The sequence below is a fragment of the Miniopterus schreibersii genome (assembly GCF_964146895.1).
Source record: "Miniopterus schreibersii genome assembly, chromosome: 1".
In the NCBI taxonomy this organism is placed as follows: Eukaryota; Metazoa; Chordata; class Mammalia; order Chiroptera; family Miniopteridae; genus Miniopterus; species Miniopterus schreibersii.
This window is the reverse complement of record NC_138101.1, coordinates 30840929-30865127: the sequence shown is the minus strand read 5'-3', so window position 1 is coordinate 30865127 and position 24199 is coordinate 30840929. Positions and strand designations below refer to the sequence as shown.

The 24199-nt window shown below is 41.4% G+C and overlaps 1 protein-coding gene across 1 annotated transcript in view; it reads right to left on the bottom strand.

The window, feature by feature from the left end:
• Window positions 1-2852: 2852 nt before the first annotated feature.
• Window positions 2853-24199, bottom strand: part of SPMAP2L (sperm microtubule associated protein 2 like) — a gene marked incomplete at both ends in the record, with an annotated part of 41672 nt that continues 20325 nt past the window's right edge. Inside the window, 5 exons of the mRNA XM_081149365.1 lie at window positions 2853-2967; window positions 4491-4666; window positions 6978-7109; window positions 13286-13400; window positions 21971-22108. Coding sequence (XP_081005491.1) covers window positions 2853-2967; window positions 4491-4666; window positions 6978-7109; window positions 13286-13400; window positions 21971-22108 — 676 coding nt within the window. The remainder of the gene's footprint in view (window positions 2968-4490; window positions 4667-6977; window positions 7110-13285; window positions 13401-21970; window positions 22109-24199) is intronic.

Sequence of the window (24199 nt, the reverse complement as noted above, 5' to 3'; positions counted from 1 at the left end):
GTGCCCAGGGTCCATGAGAGTCCCAATGCAGCCCTGTACCTGATGTCTCCTTTTAGATGTCCCAAAGGCATCCTCTAATCTAAGTGTTCAGAACTGGACGCAAAAGTCTCCACTCTCCTCTTCTGGTCCTCTCCCAGTGTTCCCTACATCAGCGAAGGGCTCACTAGTGTGTAAAAACACACCGGGCTATGTATTCAGAGCTTGCAATAGCAAGGAAGTCAGCCACCATCACTTGCATTTGGCAGAGACTCAAAGGCAGATAGAGGAGTGGGAAAGCTCTATAGTGGAGGCAGGGAGGGCAAGATTTGGGGTGCTTTGATTTGAGGCTGTTGATGGGGAAGTTGGAAATGGGCTAAATAGAAGGAGGGAATTTTATGCAACTAGCTTAAGGAGTCTATTTGGGTTTTTGTTGGAACTGGGAGCAAAAAATAGGCATCAATTAGGATCATTGACCAAATCCTGGCCATTCTGGGCTGACTGCTATAGAAGATGAGAGTTAGAGTTCTGTTGTCACAGGACAGGTGGCCTGGCCACTGTCCATTTATATATTCAGATACTATCAATCTTGTTTCATACGCTAGAAATCCAGGAATTATCTTGAATGCTTCCCTTTCTCCCACCCCATATCCAATCCATCACCAAATCCTGTAAAAGCTTACCTCTCACATATCTCTCAAGCCTGTCACTTCTTTCCACCTCCACCATGGAACCACCAAACTAGCTTCATATTTCACCTGAGCTACCAAATATCCTCCTTACTTGGTCTATCTACCTCCACTGCCTCTCCCCTATCTATTAGTTAAAGTAATTTTTAAAAAGGCAACTCTGATTACTTTATCCCTATGCTTAAATTACATCAACAACTCCCATTGGTTTTAAGATAAAGACTAAAATCTTTAAAGTGGCCTCCAGGGCCTCTCATGGTCTGGCTCCTATCCTTCTGCCTCCTCCTGCGTCACACAAGCCCTTTTGTCTCTCAGTTTGAGTCACACCATCCATCTTCCAGTCCCTGACACATCCGCTCACCTGCCACAGGATTTACTGGAAGGCTGTGGGCAGTTCCTGAGTCAAAGGAATAGGTGAAGGGCCAGGTAGCTCCAGGGACACAGGGAGTAGGAGCAAAATGAGGGCCCCACTACTGGGTAATATCAGCTCCAACTACACCCGGCCCTTTGCACCACTCTGCTTAAGACCCAAAGCCCTTGGAGGGCAGTTCAAAGCGCTTGGCTGGCTTGGGTCATATGCCCAACCTTTGGCCAGGACACCTTAAAAAGGTCCAGTAAAGCATTAAACAATGAAGAGAAAGTAATTTTCCAAAATCAAATTAGGAGTTCTTACCAGAAAGAAGAGGAATGAATTCCAAATCAACAAATGTCCACTAAACACATGTTCCCACTACCTGGACTGACTACCTGTCCCCTCTTCGGTTAGTTAACTCTACTCAATTTGTAGATTTCAGCCCAACTGTCCCTTCATTAAAAATGCCTTCTCACCTTCCCAAGGGAGTCAAAGGTCTCTATTCTGTTCTTTCCTAATACTATAACCTCTCCTTTATAGCACTTGCCACTGTAGCAATTTTACATTTATTTTTTATTGTTTGAATTACATACATCTCTCCCAATTGTCTAAATAGTCCATGAGAGCAGAGCCCATATTTGTTTGGCTAATTCTGATCTCTCCAGTGGCTAGCACAGTACCTGGCAAAGCATTTATTTAATGTATGAATCAAGCCATAAAGAGATTTGTTTTCCCAGTGAAATAAATTATGCCACTCCCCGCCTTAGAAAGCAAAAGCAGCTAAAATTTTAAATATCACTTTTTCCTATTCATACTTTATTAGATAATGTTTTTATTTAATCTAAACAATAATGCAGTAGGAATCCACCTAACACATGAAGAAACTAAGGCATGAGAAGTTATGGAATTTGTTCAAAATCACTATCTGGTAAATGATCCATGGATGACATAAACCCATGGCTGTCTGATTCCAAAATTCAAGTTCAGAATTATTATGACTATGTAGTGTTGTCTCTCCGTAACACTAGTTATCTCCTTAATGCAAAAGCCTTAGAGACAGCTCATCCATCTGTAAAACTGGTTTTCAAATAAGTCCATTTTCATGTAAATTCAGATATGCTATACAAGTTAGTTTAATTTGTAAAATACTGATCCAAGGACAGAATAAAATCAACTAAATAAAAAACTGGGTAGATGCAGTCTGACAGAATTAGAACACTTACCAAACACGTTGCTTTTTCTGTCATTCCTGATCAATGGCACTAAACATGAGCAAAGGAACGGAAATTGGTGGAAGTGAGATCATTCAGGGTAACCTGGTCCCTAAATTGCACCTACAGATTATACAAAGCATTGAGATTTATACAAAAAGGTTTCACTATTTCAGCGTTATTCCTCAGGAATGAGGTGAGGGGAGGCTGAAAAGTAACACGAAGACTATTTTCAATTCTCAGGACTCATGAGAGAAGGGACCCAGGAGAGATCAGCCACTGGTGGACGTGGATCTCACCGGGCCAATAAAGCAACACCGGCCAAGAGAAGGAAGATTGTTTCTCCAGGTCCGTCACAGCAGTGAGACAGCCAGGACGCTGGTGGGAAGGTAGTAAGGATAAGGCAGGCTGTCATTTTCTCTTTTATTGCATGTGGGAGTCCCCAAACCTGCAAGACAGGCCTACAGGTCAGAGCTGCGATTGCTCAGCGATGGTCACAGTGGTGCTCCCTGGGGGTCTCCTGTGTTTTTGAGGTTGTGGGGAGAACACAAACTGACAGTACCTGAGTGGGGAACTAAGTCACCTAAGGCCTAACTGGGGCGGGACTGATGCAGCTTTCCGTGTTTAGCGGGCAAGAGGCTCTGCCAGCTCCTGGACCCTCAGAGAGCATTTTGCTTTCAAAGCAGACGGCTTGACGTTGAAGACCTCTGGATCGTAGTAGACGATTCGCATAGGAGTCCTGCGTGGGAAAAAAGAGTCCAGCCTGAAACAGGCTGAGCAGAAAGAGGGAGGAACAGTTCCCAAGCAGCCACTCTGTTGGGCACATGATATGACCCCATCTTGATTTTCATAAGCACCCCGTGGAACAGGAATCGTCACCTCCACTCCTGGACAGGGAAGTGTTGGGGGAGTTATGGGAATGACCTGCGGCCAAATCCAGATTGGTGTATCCGAAGGATTCCAAAGCCTTTGCTCTTTCCACAGAAAGTAAATTCTGGAAATTTCTCGATAATTTGGCAATGTTAAAACAAGCCAACACTCCCTGCCAGCATGGCTCAGCAGTTGAGCTTTGACATGTGACCAAGGAGATCGAGGTTCGATTCCTGGTCAGGGCACATGCCTGGGTTGCAGGCTCGATTCCCAGCAGGGGACGTGCAGGAGGCAGCCGATCACTGACTCTCTCATCATTGATGTTTCTGTCTCTCTCTCCCTCTCCTTTCCTCTCTCTGAAATCAATAAAGATATATATATTTTAAAAAGGCATGCACACACACACAAAAAAAAAACAACACAGAAAAAAACAAAAAAGCAAGCCAGACAGTCCTCTGGTGGACTTGAATAAAGTTTTTGAAGTTTCCACCCTAGCACCTTACCACCAAGTAATAACTTTAGAGAAGGGGCCTTGAGCACTGGATCTAACTCTTCCTCTCCCTTTGCCAATGAACAGGGAATAAGCTTCATTTCATTTGGTGTTGAACTTTGTTTTTTAAGGAAAAACACCTTATAAAAATTTTAAAATATTATGTTATATAAGAACTAACATATTTCCTGTTCCCTGGGCTCAACAGTTCTATGACTTTTTAAGGTGTCCCCAGGTTTTCCTGATGACGCCAGAAGGGGGGAATCAGGTACTGTTCCTTGAAGGCAACAAAATGAATTGAGGCGTAGGTAAGTTAAGAGGTCTTCCAAAAAATAAACAAGAATTAGGGACAATTTCTTCTTTGTTGAAGTATTTTCTCACTTATTTGAAATAGGTCACATATGTACATGGTACAAAAACACTGAAAAATACAAAAGCCTATTTAGTGAAAAATAATTCTTCCTCCTATCCAGTTCCCGAGGCCCCCAAAAGTAACCACTGTTACTACCTTTTTGTGTACCCTTCTGAGACACGACAGGCATATGCAAGCAAAAATATGGCACACATGTATTTTTCCTTGCACAAACTGTAACATCTTATGTGCTCTGTTTTGTAATTTGTTTCACTTTGACAACATATGTTAGATAAATATTCCCATATCCATAATTACAGAGTTGTCTCCTAGACCTATGTTGCAATACTAGTCACTAACCCTTTAATTATAGCCTTATATTTATGGTAAGACCATAGGTTTGTCGCAATAAATTTAACAAATAAGTGAGATGTTTTAAAAAATTTGTCACATTTCTATAGTTCTTTTCATTGGCCTTATTAGGTCAACTTTCCTCTGTCCCTAGTACCGCCATCCTTTCCTGTCACATCTTAGCCTCAAGTTGACATACCTTTTACTTGGATTAGCTAGCTCTTGAATTCTGGGAGATATTTTGGAACAGATAGCAGCATAAGAGACTGGCCAGTTGGGATTACGGGGAGGTAAATAATCTTGATGAAGAGGTTTGGCCTTAGCTAAAGCTGTTATTCGAGGGCTAGGTGTAGCTAGCAAGGCAGCGTGGGATATCTACAGTGGAAACAAAAAGACAAAAATATATCCAAACGTTTACCACATATCCCTCTCTTTACAACTATATCCCTAATCCAGTCACCATCATTTCTTTCCTGGATTCCTACAACAGACCCCTGACCGGTTTCCCTGCTTCCATTCTTGCCCCTGAGCGATCCAGCATTCACATAGCAGTTACTGAGGGGGAGAATGGGCGTTTTAATGAGCACATTCCATGAGCCAGACAGTGTTCTAAATCATTTACCTACGTCATTGCTACTTAATCATCATAACAACCCCATGAGGTAACTACCTCTGAAGCCCAAGTCAGATCATGTCACTCCCAGGGTTTAAAACCTCTAGTGGATCCCCATTTTGCTAAGAATAACATGCGGGCTCCTTCCTGTGGCCTAGAAGACCCTACACGATCGGGCTGCTATCCTCCTCCCTACCTTGGTTACTAAGAGGCCCTTCCCAGGATCACACAAGGCCCCTCCAGCCCAGCTCTTTCGGGCTCAAGACCTTTGCACTTGCTAGTTCGGCTTGAATTCCTCTTTCCTCAGTCTTGGTGTGGCTGCCTCTTCATCATCCAAGTCTCTTGATTCAAACATGTATGGTTAGGACTCCTTCCCTAACCATGCAAAATAAATTGGCCTTTCTAATTGCCCTCTTCCGCAGTACTAATCTTCCTCATAGCACTTCCCAACACCTAGCTCATTGTTGACATGTTTATTGTGTGCTCCTTCCCCTTAGACTATAAGCTGCTCCAGAGAAAGTACAGCAGGCCCTCAAATAATGTCATTTCATTATAGCATTGATGACATGCCTAGGAGCTTAACTCTTATTTATACCAATTAGCCTATAGTAAAATTGGTTTGGTTATATGTCATTTTGCTTAAGGTCACAGGAACTATCGACGATGTTAAGTGAGAACTTACTGTACTTGTTTGCCAAAAGCTAGAATAGGTTCTAGTGCATATTTGGTGCTAAATAAATATATGTTGACTGACTGATCAATTTCTTTTGGTCTTACTTTGAAAGTCACATTTGCCAGGTTGCCTTTCTAGTATGTTGCTTTATTGGTAAAATAGAAAGGATGATATATAGCTACAATTCTCTCTTAAGTGCTGATTGAAAAGAATTAGGATGGACAACAAACACCACTCAGTACCCCTGAAAGTGTCCTATATTGCAGGGGTACAGATTTGTTTGGGGTTCTAAATGTATGATCATCTGCAGCAGTATCATTTTTAAAAAAGATTTTTAAATGCCCTCCCCTCCCCCAACAATTCTAGCGATTAAAGAAAGATGACTATAATTCTCATTTTACATACCAAAGAAACTGAGAATAAAGTGACTTGCCTGAGGGTCAGAAGGCAAGTCACTTTAGCAAACTTAAGACACTCTCCCAAGGGTTTTTAATTCCCAGACTAGTTTTCTTTCCAAATAAGAGTTCCATATCAAATCCTCAGATTCTGAGAAAGAGGGTGAAATTGGTCCCACCTCCTTGGATAACATAATCATTAGATATTTATTGAAAACTCAACTGGAAATGGGCACCAACTTGCCACTACAATGAATGGAGGAGAGTGCCACCGAGGAAGAGCAAGGGGAGGCATTGAGTGTGCCAGGCTCTGTGCTGAGCGCGGGCCTCGTCTGTTACTGCAGGTTGTGAACAGCTGTCCAGGTGGAAACTGTTATCTTTACAGTCCCCATGCTCCCCTTGCTCCACACAACTTCAAAGTCATCCCAGCTTTAGGACTTTGGCATGTACTCTTTCCTTTACTAAAATGTTCTCTTCTCAGACCTTCAATTAACTAACTCCATCTCATCACTCAGAGTCCAGCTCAAATATCCCTTCCTCAGAGAGGCTTCCTCTGACTGCCACATGCAAAGTAGCTGTCCCCAAAATCACTCATTTCCTTTTTTCCCCCCTGTAGCACTTATCACTACCTAACCTCATCTTATCTGCTTATCTATCTATTTGTTTCTCTCCATTTTGTTCACTGGGAACAGCATCTGGCACACGGCAGGTGTTCAAATACTTGTTGAATGAACAAGGCTCGGGGAGGTTGTCACGACATCACAGAGTGAGAGTGGCAAGGCTGTAATTTGAACCCAGCTCTTACTGGCTCCAAACTTCATGCTCTTCACCCTCTACCCCCAAGCCCCCCTCTGTATCTTGCAGGTAGGTCTTCCTTCCTGCCACAGACTTCCTCTTTCAAGATTCCCTTTTGCAATGACCTTGGCCAATGCCCTGTAGAGGGAAATAGCACCATAGGAACAACCATAAAGTGAGCTGAAGGATGCCGAGGCAGGGATGGCTTACAGGACGGATGGGCATGTCACTTCTTTCTCTTGGATAGCATAGACCATCTATCTTGATCCTTGGAGTGGCAAGGTCTACAATTCTTGGAGTTGTGACAGCATTCAGGGCAGAAGGTAAAATCTTGGTTTCAACCTAGAGGAGAAAAATAAAACAGTACCTATAAGTGTCAAATAATAAACACACACCATCTCAATCAAGGTTACAGATTAGGTCTGACCTCTGGGCCAGACTTCTCAGCAAATCCAGCAGAAAGAAAAAGAGACTTGCAGTAACCCACACTCATAGCTGAAGGATCAATTCCCATCTTTCTCAAACTAGGTTGTATGGATTCCAACTCAACTTTTCAGGAACTTACTGTTAAACTAAAGATGGGGAGGAAATGGCAGTGTTGCATATTGCCTAAGAAATAAAGGATCATGCTGATTAATGGAGTGATAAACTCAGCCAAGAGGGAAGACCCAGCCGTACCAACTATGAGGGGCAGAGTTCTACTTTGTTCTTAACTATTTTTGCCCTTTGGAAATTGGGACTCACACTATCACAAATGCTTCAAGTAAATTTTAGTGGCTCTCTTCTCAGTCGAACAGATACAAAAAAGAAACCAAAGCCAGAAGGAAAAACGCAGAACCATATATCTCCATAGAGAATGTTGTTCTGGTCCCCCAAGTCACTTCTCACTATCTTAATTGTGGAAATATGTTCAAATTCATGGTCTTTTATTTAAATTACTTATATTTGAACTCAAAATTTACCACAAGACTTTGAGGAGGAATATAATCTTTAACTGGAAATAATATACAGTTTTAACTGTGGGTGGAAAAATAATAGGAAGGTATGCTCCTAATCCCTTCTTGTGTTGTTTAAGATGTGATGATGATGATATTAACACTGACAGCGTTCTACATGTATTAATTCATTTATTCCTCACTTGGGGTATCATTTTTATTTCACTACTGGAAAAACCAAGGCACTTTGAAGTTCAGCAGTTTAAGTTTTTATAGTTAGTAAGTGGCAGAGCTGGGATTCAAACTGAAGATCCTATCTGTCAGTACAACACCATGAAGTACTAATTAAGCATCTTAAATATTTCCTATGAATTAAGCTTTGTCTCCTATCAGGCTCTGGGAAAATCAGAGAAATATACGATAACCATTGCCTTCAATTAAGGCTTACAATTGAAAAGGAAATAAAACAATCATTTATTAATTCAATTCATTAGACAAATCTCTCTCTTTTTAAAAAAATATATCTTTATTGACTTCAGAGAGAGGAAAGGAGAGGGAGAGAGAGAGAGAAACATCAGTGATGAGTCACTGAGCGGATGCCTCCTGCACGCCTCCTACTGGGGATCGAGCCTGAAACCCAGGCATGTGCCCTGACTGGGAATCGAACCCCGATCACCTGGATCCCAGGTCGACGCTCAACCGCTGAGCCACGCCCGGCCGGGCATAGACAAATATCTCTTAATCAATTATATTATATAAGACAAAACAAATAATAATAAAACAATCCCTTTCCTTAAGGTAATTTTCAACTTAGGAGAAACCATAGTCCTACAGGCAAATCATTTGATACCCGGAAAAGAGAATAAATAAATCTTTGAGAGATATCAGAGGAAGAGTGGGAGAACCCAAGAAAGATTCACTTTTTAGGGATAAAGAAACATTAGATTGGACTTTGAAGGAAGGATCAGATTTCGACAAGTAGAGAGGAGAGTACAGAAAGGATCATGCAACCATCAGTCCATTCTCTGTATCTATGAGTCTATTTCTGTTGAGACATTTTTATTATAAAATTATTGTGTCTGATAAATATTACCTAGTGTTGGCAAGAGTACAGTGAGAAGAGCAGCCCAAATAATGTAAGTGATAGGTCAATCAAAATCACTTTTGTTGGGACACAGTTTGGGATTTTATATGAATCTCCTCAAAAACGTTCACACATTTAATGCAATAACTTTACTTCTAGAATTTTTATTCTCAGAAAATAATCAGAGACGGAGAATGATGGGGGAGAGACATGTTTGTAGAATGATCTCATAATTTAGAACAGCAAGTCAGACAAAGCTATATAATATTTCCAGAGAACACGTGGGTAATACTCAAAGGTGTGTGCTAGATAAAAAAATAAGTCTAAATCTATCGAGAGTCAAAGATTTAAAAAATCCAAACAGGTTAATTGGTCTAAGTAGGAGCTTCTGACTTCTGGAAGTAGAGAGTAAGTGAGCTATGAAAGCAACCCCTTTTCTAAGTCTTGAGTCCTGACAAAGTTACTATAAAAAGAGACTTGGTATGACATTTATGGAGGTAAAAGGACTCCTTACAGTTCTTCCCTCAAAAGTCTGGTGGCAAGTAACCTCAGGTGCCTGCGATAGTAACATGGCTTCCTGGGTGGGCCCGTATTATATTTTTAAACTCTGCGAAGATTTAGAACTAACTGTAAAAAAGCTAACAATCAAAATCATAGGATTAATACTTGTGTTAAGAATAAGTATGTCCAAGAATTGATGAAATTGGAACATGGACCATGAAGTATGTATAGTATTATTTCAATGTTAAGTTTTCTGACTTTTGATATTAGTACAGTGGTGCCTCGGTTTTCGAATGTGATCTGTTCCGGAGACCGCTCGAGCTCTGAAACGTTCGCAAACCGAGGGACCCACAGCCCGCAGCCGGGCCTCAGGACCCTGCCCTCAGCGGGAGCCGCGGGCATGTTCGGCTTCCGAGGCGGGTTCGAGAACCGAAGCATTTCCCCCGGGTTCACGGCGCTCGTCACCCGAAATGCTCGTCACCGGAGATGGTTGAAAACCGAGGCACGGCTGTACTATAGTTATATAAGATAATGTCCTTGTGCCACGTCCTCTCCCAACCGTGTCGTCTGACAAGGTCCGGACGTGGAGAGGAAGCTTCACGGAAGGCGCCTTCTGGGGAGAGGACGCGGCCTGTGGGTGGGAGGAACTGGCTTAATGGGAATATCCCTTCTCCTCCTCAGAGGGGGATTTGGGGCCATAAATCAGTAACTAACCTGGGAATGGTAAACAATGTTCTCACTTCTGAAGAAATCCCGATTTCCCCAAGTCCAGTCACTATCACATGTGCCGGATGCTTTAACAAACTGTTATTAGAAGAAGCCAGGAAACTCCCCCTGGCGCCCCCAGTAAGGAATTCACGGAGGAACTAGGGGAAGCTGAGCTCAGGCAGCCGCCCATCCTCCAGTGCCTCCCCGTGACTGCAGGATTAGCCCAGGACAGGAAAAGGCCATCGCCCCTCGCCTGCTGCACAGGACCACCCTGGGTGGCACACAGAATAAATGGCAGACTGTGGCATCCCCTGAAGGGGCCAACAGTGTGGAAAGGCCACCAGCCCCTCCTCCGCCTTACACAGGTGCTTACGCTGGGAGCGGTATCAGGACAGTCACTGTAAACGGAAGGCATGGTCAGTGTGAGAACCTGCCCTTCATGAGACGCTCGGCAGGGCGGCGGCCACGCCGGTGCTCGCTCCCAAAGGAACAAAAGCAAAGCATTCTTAGCAGTTAATCCATAGCTATGGCACAAGGCACTCTTTTCCTAGAAGAAAATGGCAAGAAGAATATAATAGCTTATGAATAGGTCCATAGTTAAAATATAACCACAAGAAGTAGCAACCACAGGCAAATATTATAAAAAATTTCTGTCTCACAAGCTAATATATTACTGCTGCAAACAAAGCCGCATCTATCACTCTATAGGTCACTGGTTTTTCCTTTCTCCTCTATTCTAAAAAACAAAAGTCAAAATTGTTCCGTTCTGATGAAATCGAAACTTGTATTGTTTAACCTATGAATAATATTTCTTGCTAACCGAAAAAATGGAATCATAGCCAAAAAAGAAAGTATAAAAGATTATGTTGATTCTCAATAAAGTGGAACAGTGTCACACCACCTCCGAGGCGTGTAGTCTGCTGTCTCCCAGCGCCGACGCCTTGCCCACCTTCGGGACCCCTGACTCCTGCTGCGGCTGGACCGCGGCATTCTTGTTCTTGGTGAAACCAAATTTATGAGTTTCATGTATTAGATTTTTAAATAATTAAATGATATTTGAGAAGGTTTTGTTTGCTAATGGAGATGGTTGAAGTAAAATACTTAAAAAAGAAATCAAATTTAATGTATTTATAAAGTATTTGAAGGTATTTAATTTGTTTGAAACCAAATCAAACATTCAGGACTCTTAAAAGTCATTGTTAAAAACTGCTAGAATTATAAACAGACTAATAAAACATCTAAACTAAACTTAAATGTATAGCCTAAGAAAGAAATAAGATTTTTTTAATTTACAATTTTTAAAAAATTAACTATTAATTATTTAAATCAAGAGCATACTTCTGAACAGCCTTTTCTGCATACACAAACCATGCTCAAGGATAACAAAGGACTCACATCACTGGGTGTGGCAGTTTTCTCTCTCAAGACTGTAAATTCCTTCCCTCTTCTCTCATTGAAAGGTGGGGTTTGTGTCCCTGCCCCCTTGAATTGGGCCAGACTTGTAACTGCATCAATCAACAGAGTCTGGCTGCAGGGTCATGAAGTGATTTCCAAGGCCAAAACATAAAAAAGCGTGCAACTTCCACCTGGTTCTTTTGGAATGCTCACCCTTGGGAACTCCAATTTAGGATATTCTTTCTCAGAATATGGCTGCTATGCTGAGAGAGGTCTGAGCCGCATGGAGGGCCCACATGAAGGTGCTCTTGTAAATATTCCCAGCCGAGTCTAGCCTTCGAATCACCCCCTCCTCGGTCCACAAGTAGGTGTTCTTATGGACTAAATATGTATGCCCTCCCCTCCCCCCAATTCGGTTGCAACCTTACCCCCTAATGTGATGGTTCCGGGGGTGGGGCCTTTAGGAGATAATTAGGCTTAGATAAGGTCAGGAAGGTGGAGCCCTCGTAATGGGTTTAGTGTCCTTATAAGAGGAAGAAGAGAGGACAGAACTCTCTGCATGTTCACAAAGCAGGCGGTGGCTGCCTACAATTGGGGGGCTCTTTAAGATGAGAATCCATTGGCACCTGGATGGTGGATTTCGCAGCCTCCAGAACTGTTGCCGAAGCACCCAGTCTATGGTATTTTTTTAGAGCAGCCTGAGATGGGTGAGACAGATGTGAAGGAGCCTCCAGGTGACTCCAGCCTCCTGCCATTTCAGGCGCTTAAGCCATTAGAAATATCCCAGCTGAGTTCCCAGACATCACGGAGCAGAGGTGAGCCTGCTTGCCCTGTCAGAACTTCTGACTCACAAAGTCAGAAGCATAATAAAATGGGGGTTGTTTTATGTCACTAAGTTTGGGGGTTGTTTTGTACAAAGCAACAGATAACAAGATGAGAACTTTAAGGATGGATTCTCTGTATTGGTTTTAGATGACCTGGAATTTGGTTTCTGAGCTGATTATATTTAAAGGTATTAATAATCCTCTTGCCAGTGATTAAAAAAAAAAAAAGACACTGGTAGTCTATGGCATGTGGTGGCAAAACAGAAAGCAAGACTCTGGGTGACCAAGCAGCAGAGACCATTTCAGTAACTGGCCTCTAACTACACTTGAGGAAAGAAATGACCAGCTGAAGGCTTTAAATTCCCACCTTAAGGTGTGGGTACGGAACCAGAAAGTTTTTGTGGCCTATTTAATAGAAACGCTTATCTTCTGAAAACCAAACTCAAAATCTAATTCTGCACATGGGTGAATTACAGCGTAAATTGAATTCCCAAACTTGTACGGTCTCCTATACTAAAGTTCGGGCCATGATCAGGAAAAAATGGGACCTTGAAAATTGGAAGAGGGACATATGTGCAGATTCCAGTGAGGCTGGGGACTTTAAACCCCTAAATACCTCTGAGCCTTCCTTACCAATAGAATCAGCCCTTCCTCCCCTGCCCAAGAAGGCCGGACTCCCCTTGCTTGAGGAGATGGCAATGGCTTCACCTGAAGTAAATACCTCCCAGGGAACTGCTGACCTCCCCCTACTGTCTCTCATTGCTTCTAGATCTATAACCAGACCCAAGTTCCAGGTGCCGTCATAGCCTTTCGTAGACTTGCCCATCAGCTCCCACAGTTGCTGAAGGTCTAACTCTGTATTACTCATAGTGGTTCTGCTTCTCTGATCAAATCCTGACTGACCCATGGGAACAGGGGAGGCAGTCAGAAAAGGTCATTTGATGAGAGCAGAACATAGTCAGGAAGAAAAGGAAAATACACGCCTAGAAATAAAAGGGGAGCATGTTGTAGTTACAAAGGTGCTTCGCCTTACAAAGTCAGGAACCGTTTCTTTCACATGGACCCACTTACGCTTTTTGGAGGAACGTAATTTGGGTTTATGCCTTTGGCTATTGAGAGTCGTAATATCCGGGGAGAAGGGCCGGAGAGTTGAAGAGACTCTCTCAGGATTGGATCACTGAAGGGCCTATGTGCAAATGAATATAAAATATTATAATCATTAAAGGAACAAGAACTGCATTTTTTTCATCACTATAGTCAACCTCCACACAATTATATATATTGTTTCTATCTTTGGAAGGCCTTTCCCCTTTTCTCGTAATCATTACTGTCCTTTCTACCAGACTGGTGTTTCTCAAAATTTTTCACTTTGATCCACAGTAAGGAGTACATTGTGACACAGTCTATGTAAATCTGTGTTTGAATCTGAAACAAAATTGTCATGAGACAATGCTGGTGCTAGGCAATGTATTCTGATATCTAAAATTTCATTTGATTTCACAAAAAGAAAAGCTGGAACTGATTTCATGACCCACTGGTTAATTGAGACTTGAAGTTTTAACAACATTATTATTAACTGTAATAGTCTTATGTGGATTCCTTAAGATTTCCTCTATAACAAAATCCTGTCATCTGGAAGTAGAAACAGTTCTACTCTTCCTTTCCAGACGGAGTGCCTTTTCTTTCTCTCTCTTGCCTGTTTCCCTGACCATAGTCTCCAGCATGATGCCAAATGGAAGTGGCGGGAGCCAATGTCCTTGTCATTCCCCATCTTAGGGCCAAAGCGCTTGGCTTTTCACCACTAACTATGATGTCAGCTGTGGGTTTTTGTAGATGCACTTTTTTCAAGTCGAGGAAGTTCACTTCTATGCCTAACTTGTTCAGCATTTTTACCATGAAAATGAGTTGAATCTTGTCAAATGCTTTTTCTGAGTCTGTTGAAATGATCATGGGGTTTCCGGGAGGGTTATTTTCTTAATTTGGTGTATGTTACATTGATTTTAGTACGTTGTACCAAACAAGCTATATTCCTGGGATAAATCCAACTTGGTCATAGTGTATAATTATTTTATACATTGTTGGATATAAATTAACTTGCTTTTCTATTTGCTAGTAGTTTGGCGTGGATTGTTGCATGTGTATTTGGATTTGGTTTTGCAGCGTTTTGGTATGGATTGTTACATGTATATTCATAGAGATATTATCTGCCATTCTCTTCTTTTATGGCCTTTTCTGGTTTTGGCGTAGGATAATATAGACCTTATGGAATGTGTTGGAAAGTGCCCCATTTTTTGGAAGAATCTGAAGGATCAGTGTTAGCTCTTCTCTAAACATAGCATAGAATTCATCAGTGAAGATACCTGGTCCTGAGCTGTTCATGAGAAGGTTTTTGTGGGTTTTTTTAAAATTATTAATTCAATTTCTTTTTATTATTATTATTATTTTAATTTATCTTTATTGTTGAGAGTATTACAGGTGTCCCATTCCCCACCCCCCCAATTGACTCCCTCCACTTCGCTCCCACCCCCTCCCCAGGCCTTCACCCCGTTATTAACTAAGTCCATGGGTTATGCATATATGCATATAATTTCTTTGGTTAATCTCTTCCCACCCTCCACCCCCCTTCCCTCTTTCCTCTGAAATATGATTGTCTGTTACATGCGTCAATGTCTCTGGATCTATTTAGTTCATCAGATTCTTTTGTTCATTAGCTTCTTCTTAAAGAAGACTCTTCAACTTCTCCTGTAATGCTGGTCTGGTGGTGATGAACTCCTTTAGTTTTTTCTTATCTGTGAAGCTCTTTATTTGACCTTCAATTCTAAATGATAGCTTTGCTGGGTAGAGCAATCTTGGTTGTAGTTCCATGTTTTTCATCACTTTGAATATTTCTTGCCACTCCCTTCTGGCCTGCAAAGTTTCTTTTGAGAAATCAGCTGACAGTCTTATGGGTGCTCCCTTGTAGGTAACTAACTGCTTTTCTCTTGCTGCTTTTAAGATTCTCTCTTTGTCTTTAACCTTTGTCATTTTAATTATGATGTGTCTTGCTGTGGGCCTCTTTGGGTTCCTCTTGTTTGGGACCCTCTGTGTTTCCTGGACTTGTAAGTCTATTTTCCCAGGTAGGGGAAGTTTTCTGCAATTATTTTTTCAAATAGGTTTTCAATTCCTTGGTCTCTTTCTTCCCCTTCTGGCACCCCAATAGTACAAATTTTGGGCCTCTTGAAGTTGTCCCAGAGGCTCCTTATACTATTTTCATATTTCTGGATTCTTTTTTCTTTTTGCTCTTCTGGTTGGGTGTTTTTTGTTTCCTCATGTTCCAAATTGCTGATTTGATCCTCAGCATCCTCTACTCTACTGTTGATTCCCTGTAAATTATTCTTCACTTCAGTTCCTGTAGCCTTCATTTCAAATTGGCACTTTATTATGTTATCAATTTTCTCAGTTATTTCCCTAATAGTCTGCTTAAACATCCTTATAAACAAAATTCTGAACTCTCTGTTAGCTTGCTTGGATCTATTTCATTTAGTTCCTCTTCTAGAGATTTCTTCTGTTCTTTCCTTTGTGACATGTTTCTTTGCCTCCGCATTTTGGCTGCCTCCAGGTGTTTGTTTCTATGTATTAGGTAGAGCTGCTATGTCTCCTGGAATTGGTAGAGTGGCTTTGTGCAGTAGGTGTCCTGTAGGGCCCAGTCGCTCAGCCTCCCCAGTCCCCTGAGCTGGGCCTTCTAGGGGCTCCCCTGTGTGGGCTGTGTGCACTGTCCTGTTGTAGTTGAGCCTTGGTTGCTGTTGGCGTCCCTGGGAGGAACTGACCCCCAGGCCAATCAGCTGTGAGGACCAGATGCAACTACAGCCAAAGAGCCGCTGTGCTGGAGACACCCCTATGGAGCAGGATTTACTTCAGTGGGGCTTTGATGTTCACCAAGTGCGCCCCTTGAGTGTCACTCGTGGATGTGGTAGGGTTGTAATCCAGCGTGGTCGAGTCTGACCACCAGGTGCACTGTCTCTGGGGCCTCCCGGGAGGTGCAAAGTCAGCCTGTGCCAGTGCCTTGCCCAGGGCCACCCAGCATGAGCTACACAGCAAACCGTAGTTGGCTGCTACTTGTGCTGGGCTTGGAGGAGGCCAGGAGAGGCCAAGCTATGAGCCAGTGCAGCTGCCGCTAGTGCCAGGCCTGGGGCCGCTTATCAAGCCGTATGGGGCCCGCTGCTGCTTGTTTGAGAGATTTTAGGAAAGTCCTAAGCATGGGACTCGAGAGGCCACTTGCACAGAAAAGCCCCTGGAAATGGCCTGGATGAGCTGCAGGTGGGGGGGGCGGGGCCTCCGGGAATCACGGGGCGGGGCCAAAGGTGTGAGTCAGGTGCTGGGGATTCAAACATGGCGCCTGCCTGTGGGCTGTGTGCGGGGAGGACTCGCCACAGGAGCCATGGCCTCCGCCAGCCCTTCTGCCTGGGAGGAAGCCGCCCTCCGCCTCTCGCCCGGATCTCAGGCAGGTTAGTTCCTCCCCGAGTGTCCCGGGTCCTTTCAGGCTGCTGCCTGGCGCTGGGCTCAGAGGGAGCGTCCGAGTGAGTCCGCGCCGGGCCCTTTAGAGGAGCTGCTGGGGCTCCCGCAGCCTCCGCGACCCTCAGGGACAGTCCCCGCTGGTTTCACAGCCCGGAGTTGTGGGGATGTCTCTTCCTGGCCCTGGAGTCCTGGGCTGGGGGTCTGCTGTGGGGCTGGGACCCCTCCCTCCTCCAGGAAACCCCCACCTCGGAGATGCCCTCCCGGGTTTACCCTGCGGCACCGGCTGTGGGCCCGTGGCAAGTCTCCAGGATTCAGCCCTGATCCGCCCGCGTCTCCGCCCCTCCTCCAGCTCTAGGTGCTGCTTCAGCTCCCTGGTTGTGGGGCTTCTGTTCAGCCCGATCTCAGGAGGCTCTGAGTGACGGTGGTTCTGGATTTTAGTTGTAATTTTGATGTGGTTGCGGGAGGCGGCGGGTGAAGCTCTTACCTACTCCGCCAGCTTGTTTCTCTCCTCAATTTCTTGTTATAGGCCTGCTAAGATTTTTTTATTATTGAGTCAATTTCGGAAGTTTGTCTTTTTAGGAATTTGTCCATTTTACTTACATTTATCTAAGTTGTTGGCCATACAATTGCTCATACTAACCCCTTATAATCCTTTTTATTTCTATAAGGTCAGTAGTATGACCCGTCTTGTGTATGACCCTTAGACCAGGTCCCCTTTCCTGATTTTAGCAATTTGCGTCTTTTTTTCTTTTTGTCTTGGTCAGTTTAGCAAAAGGTTTGTTTTGTTGATCTTTTCAAAGAACCAACTTTTGGTTTTGTTGACTTTCTGTTCTTTCTAATTTCTATGTTATTTATTTCCACTATAATCTTTATACTTTCCTTTGTTTTGCTTGTTTTAAACTAATTTGCTTTTCTCTTTGTAATTTCCTAAGATGGAAGATTAGAATATAATTTGAGATCTCTTTTCTTTTTTAATGTAGGCATTCCCAGCTAAAATCTCTCACTAAGCACTACTTTAGCTGTGTAAGTTTTGTTATGCTGTGTTTTCATTTTTACTATATATATCAAAGTGATTTCTTCTTGGCCTGGCTGGCATGGCTCAGCAGTTGAGAAATCATCTCTAATCCAGGAGATCCTGGTTCAATTCCCTGCCAGGGCACGTGCCCGGGTTGCGGGCTCATCCCTAGTGGGGGCCGTGCAGGAGGCAACCGATCAATGACTCTCATCATTGATGTTTCTATCTCTCTCTCTCCCTCTCCCTTTCTCTCCCTGAAATCAATAAAGATATATTAAACAAAAAAGAGTGACTTCTTCTTTGACCCGTTGTTTGGTTAGGAATGTATTTAATTTCACATATTTCTTTAATTGTCCAAATTTCCTTCTGCTATTGGTTTCTAATTTCATTCCATTGTGGTCAGAGAACTAATTATGTATGATTCAATTCTTTTACATTTATTAAGACTTGTTTTATGACTTAATATATGATCTGTCATAGAGAACATTTTATTTGAGAAGAATGTGTGTTCTGCTGTTGTTGGGTGGAGTGTTCTATAAATGTCTGTTAGGTATAGTGATTTATAGTGTTGTTCAAGCCTTCCATTTCCTTGTTGATCTGCTTGTAGCTCTCCCCATTATTGAAAGTGGAGTACTGAAGAATCCAACTATTATTGTTTAATTGTCTATTTCCCTTCAGTTCTGTCAGGTTTTGCTTCATCTATTTTGGGGCTCTGTCGTTAAGTGCATATATATTTATAATGGTTATATTTCCCTAATGGATTGACCATTTTCTTATTATAAAATGTCTTTCTTTGTTTCTAGTAACAATATTTGTCTTAAAGTCTTTATTGTCTGATATGAGTATAGCCACTCTAACTCTTTTTTGGTTGGTTTTCATAGTGTCTCTTTTTCCATTATTTTAGTTTCAGCCTATTAGTTTCTTTGAACCTAAAGTATGTGTCTTGTTGACAATATACTGTTGAGTATATGTTTTTTCATCCATTCTGTCAATCTCTGCCTTTGATTGGGGTGTTCAATTAATTTACATTTAATGGAATTACTGATAACATAGGATTTATGCCCACCATTTTATTTGTCTTATTTGCTCCTGTTAAATATTAGATATTTTTAGTATACCATTTAATTCCCTTAGTTATTTTACTGTATTTTAAAAACCATTTTCTTAGTTGTTGTCCTATACATCTCAACTTATAATAATTTAGTTTAGATTAATACCACTGCCTGTTCTTCCTCTCCTTTGTGCTATTTTTAAAAAATACATTGTATGCCCATCAACACAAATTTATATTTATTGTTTTATGCAGTCGTCTTTTATATCAGGTAGAAGAATAAAAGTTACAAACAGAAAAATACAGTTATGCTGTTATTTATTTAGTCATTCATTTATTTTGCTGTCTTCTTTATGCATCTATGTATTTAACTCTATTAATGCCTTTTATTTCTTCACACGGGTTCAAGTTATTTTCTAGTGTTCTTGCATTTTAGCCTGAAGGACTCCCTTTATTGTAAAGCAAGTCTGTTGGCAATTAGTTTTCTCAGTGTTTGGTTATCTGGAAATGTCTTAATTTCGCCTTCATTTTTGAAGGATAGTTTTGTTAGTGTATTCTTGGCTAATAATTTCTCTCCCCTGCCCCCCCCCCCCAGTGCTTTAAATATGTCATCCCACTATGTTCTGGCCTCTATGGTTTCTGTTAATATTACTGCACATCACTTGTTAATGTGACGAGTCAACTCTCTCTTGCTGCTCTCAAGATTCTCTTTGTCTTTGGGTGTGCACAGTTTTATTATGATGTGTCAAGTTGTGGATCTCTGCGTTTACTATTTGGGAAGCTTTGGGCTATTATTTCTTTAAATATTCCTTCTGCCCCATTATCTCTCTTCTCTCTTTATGAGATTCCCATCATGGGTATGTTAATACTTTTGATGGTATCCCACAGGTTTATGAGGTTTTGTTCATTCTATTTCATTCTTTTTTCTTTCTATTCTCAGACTTGATAATCTTAATTAACCAATTTTTAAGTTGGCTGATTATTTCTTCTGACTGCTCAAATCTGAGGTTGAGTTCTAGTGAATCAGCTAAAGTATATACCACAAGTCCAAACTCATGGAGTGCTCTCATTGCCAATTCCTGTGTGTTTTCACTAAGCACTTGCTTTCCTTCCCTCACACAATTCTAACAAGCTTGGTTACCTGTTTCCAGTGCACAGAATATCAGAAAAGAGGCTGGTAGAGGCTGTTTCCCCAATAAAAAGAGAAATGACAGGAAAACTATGAGAAACAAATATCTCCTAAACTAAAAGCACGGAGATAAGACCACTTCACTTAAAGAAAAACTGTGCTTCATGTACAAATGGCTCCTATGAGGTTTTCTGTAGTAAAGTATTATGCTGTAGTTGATGTTCATAATAAAGATCTCAAGCCAATGAACAAAGATTACATGTTTGTTCAGTAGCAGAAGAATCTGCTTAGGAGAGGGGGGAGAATATAACTTTTTAAAATACAGAAAGTTTTAACCCTCAAGGAGGTTTAACTTATATGAAACCTCAAACTCAGGTGTCTCAAAAAGTAGTGAAAGATAAGGTATTCTTCTGGTTTAAAAATGTAGAGCCTGGCCGGGCGTGGCTCAGCGGTTGAGCATCGACCTAGGATCCAGGTGATCGGGGTTCGATTCCCGGTCAGGGCACATGCCTGGGTTGCGGGCTCAGTCAATGACTCTTTCATCATTGATGTTTCTATCACTCTCTCTCTCCCTCTCCTTTCCTCTCTCTGAATTCAATAAAGATATATTTTTAAAAATAATAATAAAATAAAAATGTAGATATACAACTACAAATTCACATGTATATTTTAACTAAATTAGCAGATTTTGTCAAATGAACTGATAAATAAGCAAATGAAATTTTGTGGGAGGAATTGGGCCTCTTTTGCTGGATTCTATGATGGAAAAAGGCTTAAGTTGTCCAGTTCAACCTCTCTCTGACTGCAGGAATCTTTACAAAAATCAGTGTTGAGTGATCATTACAGCATATGCTTGAACACTTTCAGGAATTGGGGTGGAGATGACAACTGACTTTTCCAGATGAAACTTTCCATTACTGGATAGCTAGTCAGAAAGATTTTCCTACACTTACCTGACATTCCTTGTTCAACTTCTAGTTCTAGGGTCGATATAAAGCAATGTTACTTCCATCTCCTCAGCCTCTTTCAGATGATGGCCCTTTAAACATAACTATCACTGCTTCCTTGGTCTCTTCTCTAAGCTAAACATGCCATTTCTCTTAACTATTTTTCATACAATATATTTCCAGAAGCCTCAGCATCTTATTTATCTCCTTCTGAATAGTCTCAAATTTATTATGTTTCTTTTTTTTTCCAATTACAGTTTACATTCAATATTATTATTAGTTTCAGGTGTACAGCATAGTGGTTAGACAATCACATACTTTGCAAGGTGGTCCTACCCCTCTGATATTTCAAATACTCACCTGGCACCATACACAGTTATTGCAATATTATTGACTATAGTCCTATGCTGTGTTTTATATCTATGACTACTTTGTGATTACCAATTAGTACTTCTTAATCCCTTCACCTTTTTCACCCAGCCCCCCAACCCTAAGGTATAACATCCATATTAGACACATATACCTAATGTGTTCTGACTACAGTAGTGTATTAGTATTACTATCACCTTCCTGTAATTATACACTGTGCATATTGCACTAAAGTAACCTAAATTTTTTCAACAACCACATCACAATCTTAGCTCCCTTGTGGAAGATATCACTAAGCTGTCTTTTAAATTTGCTTTGAAATTCAGTATTCACGTGCTAAGTCACAGGGGCATAAGAGAACAAGTTCCAAAAATTGCAAAAATCTATGAGGTTTTATTTGCATATTTCCTTTTTTGTTTACTTAAGCAGTTTTATATTTTATTTATTTATTTATTTATTTATTTATTTATTTATTTCTGTTTATGCATTTTTCCTTTTAATTGGCCAACAATGGTTAAGTTTAATGTGAATTTTAGCTTCACCATATTTGAGTCAGATGTAAAGATGTAATTATTGATGAAGATCTTCTGATTACCTGCGATTGCTGAAAATATTTGATTTTCTACCCTGGTCCTTTGAAACACAAGTGGATTTTCAGTTTATGCACATGCATACACTAAAATAAGAACAACAATATTGTGGCATTTAACCAAATTTGATTAGAATTTACGGAGGGTCTCAGGTACTCTACCTAGTTTTTAGAAGCACTTTCTTGTATCTGTTTGGCTGTGCCATCTTCTGGATCCTTTTGGAAGGTTTTCTTAACAGTACAGAAGAAGGGATATCCCAGATTACAGACCCTGTACCCCATCTGTAGTAATATTCAGCCCTGCAAGTTGTAGAGAGAAAAGAAGTGATTGAAACAAACATGAATCCAAACATTGATAACCCCAGGTCTAAGGAAGTGGTCATGACAGTTTATCCCTTTACTGCTGAGCTATTTTCTACATGGGAAGAAATTAGAAATGGTTACAGCCATCAAGTTTTTCAGCCACCTTCTAATACGCTATTCCAAAACAGACAATTTACCATAATAAATAAATTGCATCTTTTAAATAGACCAAAAATATACTGATAAAAAGAGAAAATTTGCCCAGGCAGGGCATGACTCAGCAGTTGAGCATCAGCCTAAGATTCAGGAGATTGCAGTTCGATTCCCAGTCAGGGCACATGCCCGGGTTGCGGGCTTGATCCCCAGTGGGGGGCGTGCAGGAGGCAGCCAATCAATGACTCTCTCATCATTGATGTTTCTGTCTCTCTCTCTCCCTCTTCCTTCCTCTCTCTGAAATCAATAAAGATATATTTTTTTAAAAAAAGAAAATTTGCTGCTTTAAAACCAAGTTATTTAATATCTATATAGATAATTTAAATATTTTTACTACATTTTTAGTTAATAGAATGAATTACATTGATGTTTTTCTTTGTGAAAGAGAACTGTGAGTTTAGGAATAAATTCTCGATCATGGGATGTAGATTATTTAATCATTATTGGGCTTTGTTAACTAAGACTTTATTTAGGATAAATGATAATATTATTCGTCACCAGTGGAAAAGGAAGTGATATTGGCTACTTTGGACTGGTGGTAACTCAGACTGCAGTCCCACTTCTGCTTCGATTATTTTCCAAAGGACCTTTGCTCCATTAACATATTCCTGGATGTGGATCTGCACCCATCTTCCCAGGCTTGTCTGCTGGTTGCTAATGTAGGCCTGGGTGGTGTGTTAAGCGTGTATCTCCCTCCTTTGCTTGTGACCATCCAGCCTTGAGGCCTGTCCATATACCTCACATCTGCTTTCAGAGGGCCTGACTGAACTGACTCAGCCATCCCACCCCCACCCCCAACACACACAGCCAAACTCAAACAGGCAGGGAGCCTCCTGCACTTACCTGGGATCAGCCTTTTCAGGAAATGGCAGTTGGGCTTGGGGATTGGAGATAGAGACGGACCGGGTGAGTTTGAACAATGGGGCACTTCAGAGAGGTCAGACCCAGGTAAGGAGTGTGGGAGGGAGGGAGGACGGGGTTATTAGGCAGCCAACGAGCAGCTCAAAAGCAAGATGTGTTGCAGAGGAGGGCGAAGGGTAGGGGCCCAGGCATCAGAGAGAGATACAGAAAGGAAGGTGGGAGGTCGCCAGAGAAATAACTCAATTATTCAGCATTCTCTCAGGTGGGAGTAGCAAACACCGAATGCCATGAATACATGTACTGACCATAGCACTTACTCCTTATGCTACCAACACCTGGAGGTGCATGAGTGAGATGGAGAAAAGAATACATCTTATGGTGGTTATGAAAATTACACAAAAGATGTAGAAGTAATTTTATACATTACGAAGCACTGTTCAAATAAGATTTTATTATTAGCCAATTTGTATAGTGACTTTGAATTTCATGTGTGCACATCTTTTCTCCTTGTGGATATTGCACATTAATAGAATGTACTGCTGCTTTTTCTACACTCCACCCCCTACACCCATCCACACCCTAGCCTCTCAATTCCATCAAGGTGGCAGGCACTCTCAGTTCCACCTTAAGAAACCAGGGTGGGGAAAAGCAAATGAAACCCAAAGGAATCAGAAGAAAGGAAATAATAAAGAACAGAGCAGAAATCAAAGAAACAGTTAACAGCAAAATAATAGAGTAAATCAGTGAAGCCAGCAATTGAACTTCTAGCCGGAATGATTAGCCAAAAAGAGAGAAGGCACAACTTCCAATATCAGGACTGAGAGGAGGAATCATCACTAGATATTGAACAGATATTAAAAGGAAAAGAAGAGAACATATGAACAACTTTATGCCAACAAATTTTAAAATTTAGATGAAATGGATAAATTCTTTGAAAGACGCACACTACCAATGCTCACAGAAAGAAATAACCTGAATGGCCCTTGTCAAGAGTTTAGTTAAGCTGCTCGTGGT